The sequence below is a fragment of the Microplitis mediator genome, chromosome 2 (assembly GCF_029852145.1).
Source record: "Microplitis mediator isolate UGA2020A chromosome 2, iyMicMedi2.1, whole genome shotgun sequence".
NCBI classification, from domain to species: domain Eukaryota; kingdom Metazoa; phylum Arthropoda; class Insecta; order Hymenoptera; family Braconidae; genus Microplitis; species Microplitis mediator.
The window spans coordinates 897,608-909,912 of NC_079970.1; the positions used below are offsets into that span (position 1 = coordinate 897,608).

The 12,305-nt window shown below is 30.7% G+C and overlaps 5 protein-coding genes across 5 annotated transcripts; 4 read left to right on the plus strand and 1 right to left on the minus strand.

Moving 5' to 3' along the window:
- Positions 1-23: 23 nt before the first annotated feature.
- LOC130663475 (uncharacterized) lies at positions 24-1,025 on the plus strand. The gene is made up of 2 exons (XM_057462721.1): positions 24-798; positions 859-1,025. The coding sequence occupies exons 1-2, from the start codon at positions 560-562 to the stop codon at positions 1,013-1,015; spliced, it is 396 nt and encodes a 131-aa protein (XP_057318704.1). The 5' UTR covers positions 24-559; the 3' UTR covers positions 1,016-1,025.
- A 175-nt stretch (positions 1,026-1,200) lies between these two features.
- Positions 1,201-3,094, plus strand: LOC130663472 (spermatogenesis associated 6-like protein). The gene is made up of 6 exons (XM_057462718.1): positions 1,201-1,468; positions 1,550-1,909; positions 1,984-2,100; positions 2,165-2,262; positions 2,344-2,694; positions 2,769-3,094. The coding sequence occupies exons 1-6, from the start codon at positions 1,421-1,423 to the stop codon at positions 2,806-2,808; spliced, it is 1,014 nt and encodes a 337-aa protein (XP_057318701.1). The 5' UTR covers positions 1,201-1,420; the 3' UTR covers positions 2,809-3,094.
- A 1,910-nt stretch (positions 3,095-5,004) lies between these two features.
- Positions 5,005-6,624, minus strand: LOC130663474 (ras-related protein Rab-30-like). The gene is made up of 5 exons (XM_057462720.1): positions 5,945-6,624; positions 5,756-5,839; positions 5,497-5,680; positions 5,246-5,397; positions 5,005-5,148 (listed from the first exon to the last, which is right to left on the minus strand). The coding sequence occupies exons 1-5, from the start codon at positions 6,029-6,031 to the stop codon at positions 5,038-5,040; spliced, it is 618 nt and encodes a 205-aa protein (XP_057318703.1). The 5' UTR covers positions 6,032-6,624; the 3' UTR covers positions 5,005-5,037.
- A 294-nt stretch (positions 6,625-6,918) lies between these two features.
- On the plus strand, positions 6,919-7,950 carry LOC130663473 (DNA-directed RNA polymerases I, II, and III subunit RPABC1). The gene is made up of 3 exons (XM_057462719.1): positions 6,919-7,062; positions 7,138-7,441; positions 7,521-7,950. Exons 2-3 carry the CDS (start codon positions 7,140-7,142, stop codon positions 7,849-7,851), a joined length of 633 nt encoding a protein of 210 aa, XP_057318702.1. The 5' UTR covers positions 6,919-7,062; positions 7,138-7,139; the 3' UTR covers positions 7,852-7,950.
- A 137-nt stretch (positions 7,951-8,087) lies between these two features.
- LOC130663471 (pre-mRNA-processing factor 19) lies at positions 8,088-10,273 on the plus strand. The gene is made up of 5 exons (XM_057462717.1): positions 8,088-8,218; positions 8,378-8,527; positions 8,627-9,486; positions 9,578-9,912; positions 9,982-10,273. The coding sequence occupies exons 1-5, from the start codon at positions 8,200-8,202 to the stop codon at positions 10,124-10,126; spliced, it is 1,509 nt and encodes a 502-aa protein (XP_057318700.1). The 5' UTR covers positions 8,088-8,199; the 3' UTR covers positions 10,127-10,273.
- Positions 10,274-12,305: the final 2,032 nt, after the last annotated feature.

Consider the following 12,305-nt stretch of genomic DNA (forward strand, 5'->3'; position numbering starts at 1 on the left):
AAATTTATTTCTTCTGAAGAAAGAGACCCAGTACCGGATCACTCATGTATTTGTACATTGCAATTGTAGGAGCCGAATGCTTCTATTTTCCTCCCTTGATGTGTAATATACTACTTTTTTTACTATACCTGCACCGAAAGTTTAAATTCTTGTCCTGTTTAGAGGAAAAAAGTCGTTCCTTTTCTTTATAAGAAAAGTCGCTTTCTGACTTGTGAAAAAAAAATTTATCTTTCACTGTACGATAATGAACTGGAATTCTTTCACTTATCGAGCCCGTAATTTTGACTAAGATCGCCGTCTAAGAAAATCCATAGAAAATCTATTGGCTGGTGAAATATAGCCTTCGGCTCGGGCAGACAATTACACACGTGGGTAGAAATGTCTTTCTTTTCTACCATAGTGTGTAAAATACTAATTGTGTATACTGTAAAAATTTAATTTTACTTGCAAGTGACTTGTCTTCAAAAATTACAAAATTGTCTGACGTCTGCTACTTTCAGTATCATACAAATTTAGCAAACAGTTGAAGAATCTTTAGCCAACAGAGTTTCAAATAATTATGGATTACAATAAATTAAATTTTTACACGGAAAAATATAATAAAGACAATAGAAATATCAAAATTGTAGAGACTTTCGTTCCGGTGATTAAAGAAAAACCGATTACTGGTAAATTTTACTCGAAATATGACTCCGGGGTCGGGAAAGTTGAGGAAAAATTCATAAAATTAATAGAAAGACGTACGGAGATGGTTCCTAAGGATATTTATCCATACAAACCCCCGACCGCAAATATGGAGTGAGTTATTTAAATAAAATGATAAATTCAAATTATATGAGTTTGATATTTAATTTATAGATACGGGTGGTTTTCAGAGCCACTGGTACCGCGATCAAAGGATCCGAGACTTTATTTTCCTTTGAAGCAGAGCGATGTCGTTAAAACTGAAATGCGAATTCGTCAAGTTGATAATAATTTTCGTAAATCAACAGGGGCCACTTTCAAAACTAGATGAATATTCATTTTTCATTTAAAATTTTTCCCGCGTAAAAAATTATTTATAATAATAAATAAAATGGTAAATTGTATTTGAATGTTTCAAGTGAAATAAATAAATTATTTGTCAGACACTTTCTTGGAGCGAAAGCACGTGTTGTGACATTTGGTATCTAGGCAACAGCTTTTATAGCTTGAGATAAAGCACAAAGGGCAATTTCACCTCGTTAAATTTTTTAAATATTTATATAAATATATAACAAATAAATAAATATATCAACAAACGAATTTAAATAAAAATAAAATAGTGTAATTTAAATACGCGATAATTGTTTTATTAAAATGAAGAAAAATAAATTCAAATAATTGTCAACATGGATTTGAATAAATGAATAAATTGATAAGAAAGAACAAATAAATTAAAATGGCAAGTAAAGGATTTTGTGTCAAAATTTACTTTGATCTTCATATCGTGAGTAATTAAATTTTAAATTTACAAATTAATATTTATGAGTTCAATGGCAGTATTTTAAATTAATTTATTAAATTGTAGATAAATTGTCCAGGTGTTTGGTTGTGTCCAAACGGTACAGTGACATTGCAGATAAATTGTCTGAACTCTCATATCGAATCCCGAAAAGTAACACCAGCGTTTCCGTTGGTGCTTAGCGATAAATTTTTGTTCAAAAAAATTTTCACTGGGATTGGGACGTTGACGGAGCTAGAGTGTTGTCTAGAAAGTGAATATTTTTATGCCGAATTGGTACAGTGTCCTTCGGCAGATGGTAGAAAAGTTATTTTGGCGACTTTTGAGACAAATTTAGTGGATCTTTTGTACCCGGCTCCTTGTTACAGAGGATTGGTGGCCGGAGTTGATGTAGATCTGTTGATGGAACCGACAAAATACTTTCCGGTAACGTTCAAATTAATAAATATATTCATTTTGTGATATTAAAATATATAAATTGATGTGATATTTTAATCCAGGGAATTCTAGCACCAAAAATAGAGGTATCTACTCGCACAGTGATAGAGGAAATGGAAATATGTCAAGTAGATGTCGCGAGAAATCGTATTATTAATCCAAAATTAATAAACTCAAAAGTAATATTATGAGTTTTTAAAAACATAAAATTTTAAATTTGGTTACGAATATTTTATTTACTAGGGACGGCCATGTATTCATCGAAAACGTCCTACTGAAGGTATCATCAGACAAAAAAAAGTCTGTCATACACAAGGACGAATAAAATCTCCTCCTCGGCTGTAAGTGCGCGTCAATAATTCAAATTTCCAAACCATCTAATCTAATTAATTAAATAACTGCTGTATAATTTTTATTTTTAGATGCGCATGTAGACATCAAGTCCGATTGGGAATGAATGAAACTCTGGTGCCATGTCCATCAGACTCACGGAGTCAATCCCATGTGAGTCAGTGCTACCAAAAATCAACACCAAGTGTTAAACAAACAAATTCTTATCCCTGTAAAAATTCTATCTACGAGTGCACTTCCGTACGACAATTTCATGACTTGGATGACTGTTCAGTTTGCTCGAGGTACAGGCACTTTTTTTCAAAAGACTCTCGGACCATCACGATGACAAGTACTGACAGTCGCAAAGAAGCTTCTTATGGGTCTTGTGACGTGACTAATTGCACCGAACATACTTCTTCAGAAAGTCTATCACTATCAACGTAAATAAACACTTTTAATCACAGAATAATTAATTAATCGAATAAATCAATCAATTAATCTACTGGTTTTTTAGGCTACGGAGAAGAATACAGAATTTAAATAAACCTAAGTAACAAAACTTAATTATTTAAAAAAAAATCGTCAGGGAATTGAACAAGTAAAACATTTACATTTATTAATTATTGTATTATTATTATTATTTTTTTTTTCATTGTTACCAAACAACTTTTCTACTTATGATTAAAAACATAACAGAGTATGACATTAATTTAATAATACATAAATAATATTTTATTATTTTTAATCGTATTCAAATAAAAATATTGCGTGCAGTATTTTTAACTTTTTTTTTTAAGTAACTAATCGAGTGCAAATTAAAATAATATTTTAAATTTAAGACCCAGAAATTTCTTATTTAGTCTCTTTTGATCGTAAAAATTTGATAAAAGATTAATTACGTTCATGAAATTTATGTATGAATAAATAAGTCAGTAAAAAATGTCATTGGTATTATAAATTTTTGAGTATTCAGTGAATTTATTTTGATATGTTTAAGATAAATAATTATTATCATTATTTATTTGAAATTTTAAAACCTTTATAATTATAATTTGAACCTAGCACCAATTACCTCGTCGATTTAAATAATTTACCATAAATAAATACACCGGTATATAATAAATGCACTCAATATTTAAATTGTTTAGTTATAAAATAATTAATTATAATTACTAATTTAACTTTACAACACCAAGGCATTTTTATTTATCAATTATTTTTATTATGTATAAAATAATTTAGCTAAGCGCGAACAATTATTTTGCATTAACTATTATAATTAATTAATAAATAATAATAATTTTAATAAATTGATGGACGAAGCAGCACCAGCTGTGATACGCACACGCGTTAGATTTTCAATTTAAATAATTAATAAAAATTAATTAGTGTCAACAAAAAATATCGCGTCAGGACTAGAGTATCGTAGTACATAATATTTATATTATTATTTTTTTTTTAAATATATTAACAAAATAAAAATGGGAAAATATAAATTATCTTACAGTAATTGTACAATTCAACATAAATACTGCCTCATACCTGATAAAAACAATGATAAACGCTTTAAACATAACAAATTATTATTTATTATATATATTTTATGAAGCGATAATTCATTTATTCACTAAAAATAAATATTTAAATAATTACTACAGTCCCAAATAATATTTAATTCTTTTTTTTAAATAAAATTTATTTTAAAAGCAATCGATATTTAAATTTAACCATCAAACCGATCGCTTATCGTAAACAAATATTTTTTAAGCAATCAATATATATAATTAAGGTAATTCTCAGACAATACCCCCCACTTTTTATAAATATTCAATGACCTTGAAGTGTTGTAACCATATTAAAAATTTAATTAATTAATTAAAATAAAGTCAAAGTATTAATTGAAAAAAAAAAACATAAATAAATAACGCAGTTACAATTTCGCTGAGATGTAGATTTAAAAAAAAAATACTTACAGTTCATATTAATTTAGAGTTAAACGAAATTTATTAATAAATATCAGTAAAATCATGTCAATACTATAATTCGGAACGTCAAATTTTTTGGGCTAAAATTTACTTACCGAATTTCGTTCAACTCCTAACTGATAACGACTGTAATTTTTTTTTTAAATTTAAGCCTCAATTCAATATTTTAAATAAGTGGGGGCCACTGAGAATGCCCTTAACATAATTAATTAATTAAGCATGCGCAATAATTGGGACAATACTAATGAATATTTAACTGACAAATCAAAAAATAATAAAATGAGTATCAATATTGACCGTAAATTAAAAACTAGATACTCGTTATCTAGATTCAGCGCTTGCCAAAATGCAAACGGAAGTAGACAATTCAAAAATACAAGATATCGCACGCGTTATTTTCAAGACAGTCGCTGTCAAAATTTAAATAAAATAAATTATTTGTAATCTCAATGGAGTTCACTGGTCTCAAGGAGGTAAATGTATGGTCTGATCAATATAAAAAACTAATTATATTTCACTTTTTTTTTGCTAATTCACACAAAACTACGACCTCCACAAATATTTATAATTACTTGTTATTCATTTCATCTTACTGTTGACTAAAAAATTCTAGACATGAAAAAATGACTATTGAGCTTGAAAATAATATCACTTGTATTGTAATTTGTTGGTCAAATTAATCGAAGAGTCGTTATTATTTGTAAATACATTGAAGAATAAAAGTCTCCAATATTTTTGGAATGAAAAATAAATTCTTACCCTTCGTTTTAATTTAAAATTTATTATTTTCTTTAGTAATTAAGAAAATCTACTACACGTACAGCTGCCGCTGTCACCAATTGACGTTGTTTTTCCGTTAATTGAAGTTGCGTTCGTCTCGTATCTCGGCAATTCTTTACTTCGAGCTTGCTGTGATAACAACAGAAGCACAGAAATATTAATTTTAAAATTAACGTTATTAAAATATTCAATTAATTAATATCAAAATTTACAATTAAAACTTTACCTCCATAAGCTCAGCCGCTATTTCCATAAATAATCTTTCAACATTCTCAGCCTCTTTAGCTGAAGTCTCCAAAAAATACATCCCGTGCCTTTGAGCAAAATCTTCACCTACATGAGTAGGAATTTCTCTGTCTTCACGATCAATTTTATTGCCTACGGAAAATAATAAAAGTTAAATTCAGTTTTATTTAAAACTCGAAATTCCAGTTATGGAAATTTTTTTTTCACAACGAAAAATCCAGGACTACTTACCAACAAGTATCCTCAGCACTTTATTACTTGCGTACTCTTCAATTTCTCTTAGCCAGTCAGGCAGACAATCGAATGTCGGTTGACAAGAAATATCGTATACGAGAATAAGAGCATGAGCTGATCTATAATAGCTCTGGGTTATAGATCTGAATCGTTCTTGGCCTGCAGTATCCCAAATTTGTAACTGAAAGTTTAATTAAATAATTTATTTATTATCATCGTACAGAGGATTTTCTTCAGCGAATCAAGGTTGACTTACCTTAACTTTCTCATTCTCTACTTCCACAGTCTTTATCATGAAATCTACTCCAATAGTAGCTCCTTGTCCTGGTGGGAATAAACCCTAAAAAAATGAATACAGAATTAAATAAAATAGGAGATAATTTTACTGACTGCGAGCAGAAAAATTATCAGCGAAAATGAAATTAAAATAATAAAATAAAATTACCTGAGTAAAACGACGAACTAGACAAGTTTTTCCAACACCAGCATTACCAACGAGTACGACTTTGAATAAAAACTTGTAATCCTCCATCGCATTTAAAATTTTAAAAAACGAATTGACTAGTAAATTTAAATTGTTTTTAAAAAATAATTAAAAATATTTCACTCTCCTTTCATCAGTCTCTGTTTTATTGTTAAAAAATTATTACTGTTATTACTCCATTAATGAACACAGTTTTCTTGTTCGTTCACCTTGACGGTGATCTCACTGATTGTGAAATTTCTCCTCAAAAGTATTTAGAAATTTTTTTATATCGCTACTTACAGTTACGAACAACAATAATAACAAAAGTCAGACAACAATGTCATCCGTTAATAGTAACCACTTTCATTATCAATGACAACGGATTTTAAAAGTTTATCAGCTCAAATAACGACACACAGATCATCCTGCTGTCATAAAATTTCTATATCACCGTCATTATCATTACATAAAAATGACAATTAAATTATAAAACTCCAACTATTGCGTGTGTATATTTCCGTATATGTAGACTCGATAAACTACAACTCGTTACTTGAAGTTACCTGACGTCTTCGGGTGATATATCCTCCAGTATTTTTTATTTTATTATGATTATCTTCGAATAAAAAAAGACATGAAACGCAAAAAATCTTCCTTACAAACATCAGATCAGATGCGCAGTTAGGATGTGCGCAGTGACAGAAAACAGTCATCAGTTGATACTTTACCATCAACGAGTAAAATTGGAGATGAGTGTGAATGTAGCAGACGTCCGACGAATTTGAAATTATAAATAAATAGAGTAAATAATTTAAAAAATAAAATTTAAAAAAATGCACTTAGTAACTTGAAAATTTTTTAAATGTGCATTTTTTTTAATTTTATTTTTAAAATTATTTACTCGATTTATTAATAATTTAAAAATTATCTGACGTCTGCTACATTCACACTCATAAATCAGAGTCGGTACAGCTCATGTTCATTTTCTGTGATAATTAACCTATAAACACTTGGACGCAATCACAATCATCGCTGATCGTATCCTCAACGTGGTGTTTACTGTTTTTCTTAAAAATAAATAAAACTTAATTAACAAAGTAAGTAAACTTTTTTTTTTTTTTAAATTTAAAAATGAACTTTTAAATATTTAAATGTCTGTTAAAAAATTACAGAAATGGATGACGAAGCCGAAACATATAAATTGTGGCGAATCAGAAAGACAATTATGCAGCTGTGTCACGACCGGGGTTATCTGGTAACTCAGGATGAACTCGATCAGACACAGGAGCAGTTTAAGGATCAGTTTGGTGACAAACCGAGTGAAAAACGGCCTGCGAGAAGTGACTTGATTGTTTTGGTAGCCCACAATGACGACCCTACTGACCAGTTGTTTGTTTTCTTTCCCGACGAACCGAAAATCGGTATCAAAACCATCAAGACTTACTGCCAGCGTATGCAGGAAGAAAAGATCCACAGGTAGAATTTTTAATTTCAGTCGTTTAGTCAAAAATTGAGATTTTTTGATGACCAATAACTTATTCTTCGGGTATTTCAGGGCAATTATTGTAGTACAGCAGGGAATGACACCTTCAGCGAAGCAGTCGTTAGTCGACATGGCTCCAAAATATATCTTGGAACAATTCCTCGAATCAGAACTTCTCATCAATATCACTGAGCATGAGTTGGTGCCTGAACACATTGTGCTGACTCCAGATGAAAAAGATGAATTGCTGACTCGTTACAAGTTGAAAGAAAATCAACTGATGAGAATCCAAGCTGGTGATCCTGTTGCCAGATACTTTGGTCTGAAAAGAGGACAAGTAGTAAAAATTATTCGTCCCTCTGAAACCGCTGGTCGTTATATTTCATACCGACTTGTTTGTTAAATTATTTCTTTTTTATAAAATTAAAATACCTCTTACTTGTAATTAATTATAAGAATAATTTCAAATAAAAAATTTATTTATAATTTTCTATAAGATAAATTATTATTTATTTTAATTTTGCGCCAAGTTAAATTTATTATTTGCCAAAATTTAAAAAATAATCGTGCAAAGACCCAGGATTTTGGTGATCGTGGAGCCATCTTTTATTGAAATAAAACCGTGTTCTCAACTGAATTTTTAAAAAAATCAACTCCAATTGAGAACCACTGGGTATTCGGAACTGATAGTAAATCGTAAGTCAGTTAGTTATTTGGCGGTGTTATATTTCGTTTATTTTCTTCTGTAAAAATGGCTCTTTCTTGTTCAAGTAAGTTTAGCAAATTTATTTTATTAATTTAAATTAAAATAGATTTTAAAAATGACCGCATTGTTTATATATTTAAAAAATGAAAGAAATAAGCCGGTACTATAACCTCAAAAATTCGCGTCTGTTGTATTATTTAATTTTTTTTTTTTCAAATTTTAGTTTCCAATGAAGTGCCAGAACATCCCGTAATTTCTCCAGTGTCGGGAAATATTTTTGAAAAAAGACTTATTGAAAAATATGTAACAGAAAATGGAGTGGATCCAATTAATGGAAAAGAGTTGACTATTGAACAACTTATTGAAGTCAAGGGTTGGTATTAAATTTTTTTTCATATTGCTGCCAAAAAATGAGCATTCAAGTTATCATTAAATTTAATACTTTTTTTAATTTATTTGAATTACTATCCAGCATCGCCAATTGTAAAACCAAAACCACCAAGTGCCACGTCGATTCCAGCGATTCTAAAAATACTACAAGACGAATGGGATGCAGTGATGCTTAATTCATTTACACTGCGCGGACAATTACAAACAGCAAGACAGGAGCTCTCTCACGCACTTTATCAGCATGACGCGGCCTGTCGTGTGATATCGCGATTAACTAAAGAAGTTACAGCAGCGCGTGAGGCTTTGGCGACGTTGAAACCACCAAGTGGTATCACACAAGCAACAGCTATTCCACAGCCAGCAATTGCCGTCGAGGCTGGAGGTACAGCAGCCCAACCTGTTGAGCAAGCGGGTATAACTGAAGACATCATTCACATACTCCAAGAGAAAGCGACAGTCTTGACGCAAGAACGTAAACGACGAGGACGATCAATTCCCGAAGACTTGTTGCCCGCTGAGAGGATCCGTGAGTTCCAGACGATAGCATCACATCCCAGTCTTCACTCGGCCAGTGTTCCTGGTATCTTGGCTCTCGATATCCATGCCGCTGACACCAGTAAGATTTTAACTGGCGGTGCTGACAAAAACGCGACAGTATTTAACAAAGACACTGAACAAGTGGTGGCTATTTTGAAAGGACACACTAAGAAAGTTACCAAGGTCGTTTATCATCCTGAGGAAGATGTCGTGATGACAGCATCCCCTGATACGACAATACGCATATGGAACGTCGGTACAAGTCAAACTACTCTGCTACTTCGCGCTCACGATGCTCCAGTTACCGGTTTGTCGTTGCATCCCACTGGTGATTATTTACTCAGTTCATCTTTGGATAACAATTGGGCCTTCTCTGATATTCGTACCGGTAGATTATTGACAAAAGTAATTTATAAATATTTTTTTAAATTCAATTTGTAATATTACTATGATCGGAGAGTTATAAATAACTAATTACCGTTTTAAATTTCAACAGGTTTCCAGTCCAGAAGCTTTAACAGCAGCACAATTCCATCCTGATGGTTTGATTTTCGGTACCGGAACAGCTGATTCTCAAATTAAAATTTGGGATCTCAAAGAACAATCTAACGTCGCTAATTTCCCTGGACACGTTGGACAAATAACAGCCATAAGTTTCTCTGAAAACGGTTACTACCTCGCAACATCAGCTGAAGATTCATGTGTCAAGCTCTGGGATTTGAGAAAACTTAAGAATTTCAAAACATTGCAACTGGATGACTCGTATGATGTCAAAGACCTGGCTTTCGATAAAACCGGAACTTATTTAGCGGTCTCTGGTACCGATGTCAGGTAAAACTACTGATTAATTATTATTTTATCTGTTTGATATTCTACTAATTAATTTAATTATAATTACAGGGTGTATCTATGCAAGCAGTGGCAGGAATTGAAGGTGTTTAACGATCATACAGCAGCAGCAACGGGTGTCAGGTTCGGTAAAAATGCCCAGTACATGGCATCAACGAGTATGGACAGGACATTAAAACTCTACGGGTTATCTTAAAAATAAAGACAAAATATAATTTATGTATATGAAATTATAAATTAATTTTTAATATTATTTGTTAATTAAGACATTGATTGTGTGGGCTTTAGATAATAAATACTTTTCTTATTATCTTATACATAAATAAATCTTCGTTTATTTTGATTCAAAGTGTTTTGTCTATAAATCAAAACTTATGAATAAGTCGAATTCGCAACCTTTCCTTTAATCGAAATTAATGACTTTATTGTAAAGATTTAATAATATTCATTAATAAATTATGAATATTATTAAAGTACTCGAGTGCTCCACTTATTTGAATAAATCTACGGGCAAATATTCAAATTACATATTAAAATATATTCTTGAAGGTTCAAATTTCGCCCATTGAGAACGTGGTAGCGCTCTGCTCTTGAGATTGAAAAGCGCGGGTTTTGAATTATATTTAAGAGCTCATATTAACTTTTTAATTATCATTTCTGAAGCTGTATTGATATAGAATAACAGAAAATATTGGAGGAAAAAAATTTTTACCTCGCCCCAAATGAGTTCCAGGATCTCTCAGCAGCTCACAACACAAAAGTGGCCTTCTGAGGGGTCACCCCGCAGCAAATTTTTTTTTCGAGGATCGATTTGACTCATTTTCCTTCTTCATCGTCATTTTATCTTTTGGTTATCGTCCGACATTATTACTGATACTCTTTCAATGTAAGATGACAAAAAACATTGGAGGAAAAACATTATTAGAGTCTTAGACTCTCGACAAAAGCATGTCGATGTCATCTCGATGTCATTCGCTTCGAATGTCCATGAAGTATTATTCAAGGAGCTCGAAAATTGCGGGGAGTTTTAGGGCTGGCCCGAAGGTTCAACCGATAGACCCATTTTTTTTTTCGATTTTCGTTGTGCAAAACTCGTTGTGATAAATTTATGTGACCAAATTTGCCTCTTACATAGAGAAACGGCCGAAAAATATGAAAAAATAATTTTTTCGGAAGTTTCGGCTGGTCCATTTTGCCCCAGGTGTTATACGTAGGGCTAGAAATGTGAAATTATAATAATTTTTTTTTAATTTGACAATAAAAATATGAAAAAATCACTTTTTCAAAATTTTTGGCTTGTCCATTTTGCCCCAGGTGTCATGCGTAGGGCTAAAATCGCGCAAATATATTGGATTTATAGTAATCAGACGAAGAAAAAAAAATTTTTTTTTTTATCAAAATTTCAGGGGGGCCGCTTTGCCCCACCATCCCCTATAAATTCTGAAATAAGTTTCTCACCGGGGACACTACAAAAGGTGGACGCGATCTAGTAGTGAGCACCGCACTACTCCCGCTGCTGCTGCCTAGCATAATAACTTTTTAAATCAATAATCATTAGAATTAAGAAAATTTATTTATTAATCTCCAAAAAAAATATATATATATATTAGGGTGTGTCAAAAAAAAATGATTTTTTTTTTTTTAAGGTCTCATAGTCTCAAAAGCTTCTTTGGGACCTAAAAAAAATTCTCCTAACAAATCAGCTCGATATCTCGAAAATTGGGCTAGCGGTTTACAAGTTCATTTTCCCATTTAAAATACATGTAAAAATTTTTTTTTTTAGTTTTTCGAGGAAAAATCAAAGAAAAAATTTTTTTTTCCAATTTTGAATTTCTCACCTTTATAGGAAATTGAATTCCTTACAAAAATGTCTTGAATAGTCATGTTCGTAACTACAATATAAAAAAAGTTACAAGCCCCCAAAGTTAAAAAAAAAAATAATTTTTCTTTTATGTATAATTATTATTTTTACTTTCTTGTTATTAATTGGTTATATTTTCTTCTTCTAATTTTAATTTTCAATTTTCTATATAACATCTTCAATAAAATTTTCAAATTTAAAACGTTTTAGTAACTCACTTAATCGCTACAGAACATTATTATAATAAAAAAATCTATTTTATCGAGTGATTGACACCAATACACAAAAAAAGTTAATCGTCACAGTTTTAAATTATTTTTTAAATATTTCTTGCATAAAAATAGCTATATATAGAAGATTGGAAATTAAAATTAGAAGAAAAAAATACCACCAATCAATAACAAAAAAGTAAAAACAATAATTATACCTAAAAAAAAAAACTTTTTTTTGAACTTTGGGAGCTTGTAACTTTTTTGATATTGTAGTTACGAGCATGACAATTCAAGACATTTTT

Coding starts and splice junctions, on each gene's coding strand:
- LOC130663475 (XM_057462721.1), top strand. CDS start 560: ATGGATTACAATAAATTAAATTTTTACACGGAAAAATATAATAAAGAC. Junction 799..858: donor CCCCCGACCGCAAATATGGA/GTGAGTTATTTA, acceptor TTTAATTTATAG/ATACGGGTGGTTTTCAGAGC.
- LOC130663472 (XM_057462718.1), top strand. CDS start 1,421: ATGGCAAGTAAAGGATTTTGTGTCAAAATTTACTTTGATCTTCATATC. Junction 1,910..1,983: donor AACCGACAAAATACTTTCCG/GTAACGTTCAAA, acceptor ATTTTAATCCAG/GGAATTCTAGCACCAAAAAT. Junction 2,263..2,343: donor ATAAAATCTCCTCCTCGGCT/GTAAGTGCGCGT, acceptor TTTTATTTTTAG/ATGCGCATGTAGACATCAAG.
- LOC130663474 (XM_057462720.1), bottom strand. CDS start 6,031: ATGGAGGATTACAAGTTTTTATTCAAAGTCGTACTCGTTGGTAATGCT. Junction 5,398..5,496: donor AGTGCTGAGGATACTTGTTG/GTAAGTAGTCCT, acceptor TATTTTCCGTAG/GCAATAAAATTGATCGTGAA. Junction 5,149..5,245: donor TAGCGGCTGAGCTTATGGAG/GTAAAGTTTTAA, acceptor TTGTTATCACAG/CAAGCTCGAAGTAAAGAATT.
- LOC130663473 (XM_057462719.1), top strand. CDS start 7,140: ATGGATGACGAAGCCGAAACATATAAATTGTGGCGAATCAGAAAGACA. Junction 7,442..7,520: donor CAGGAAGAAAAGATCCACAG/GTAGAATTTTTA, acceptor CGGGTATTTCAG/GGCAATTATTGTAGTACAGC.
- LOC130663471 (XM_057462717.1), top strand. Junction 8,528..8,626: donor ACAACTTATTGAAGTCAAGG/GTTGGTATTAAA, acceptor ATTACTATCCAG/CATCGCCAATTGTAAAACCA. Junction 9,487..9,577: donor CCGGTAGATTATTGACAAAA/GTAATTTATAAA, acceptor AAATTTCAACAG/GTTTCCAGTCCAGAAGCTTT.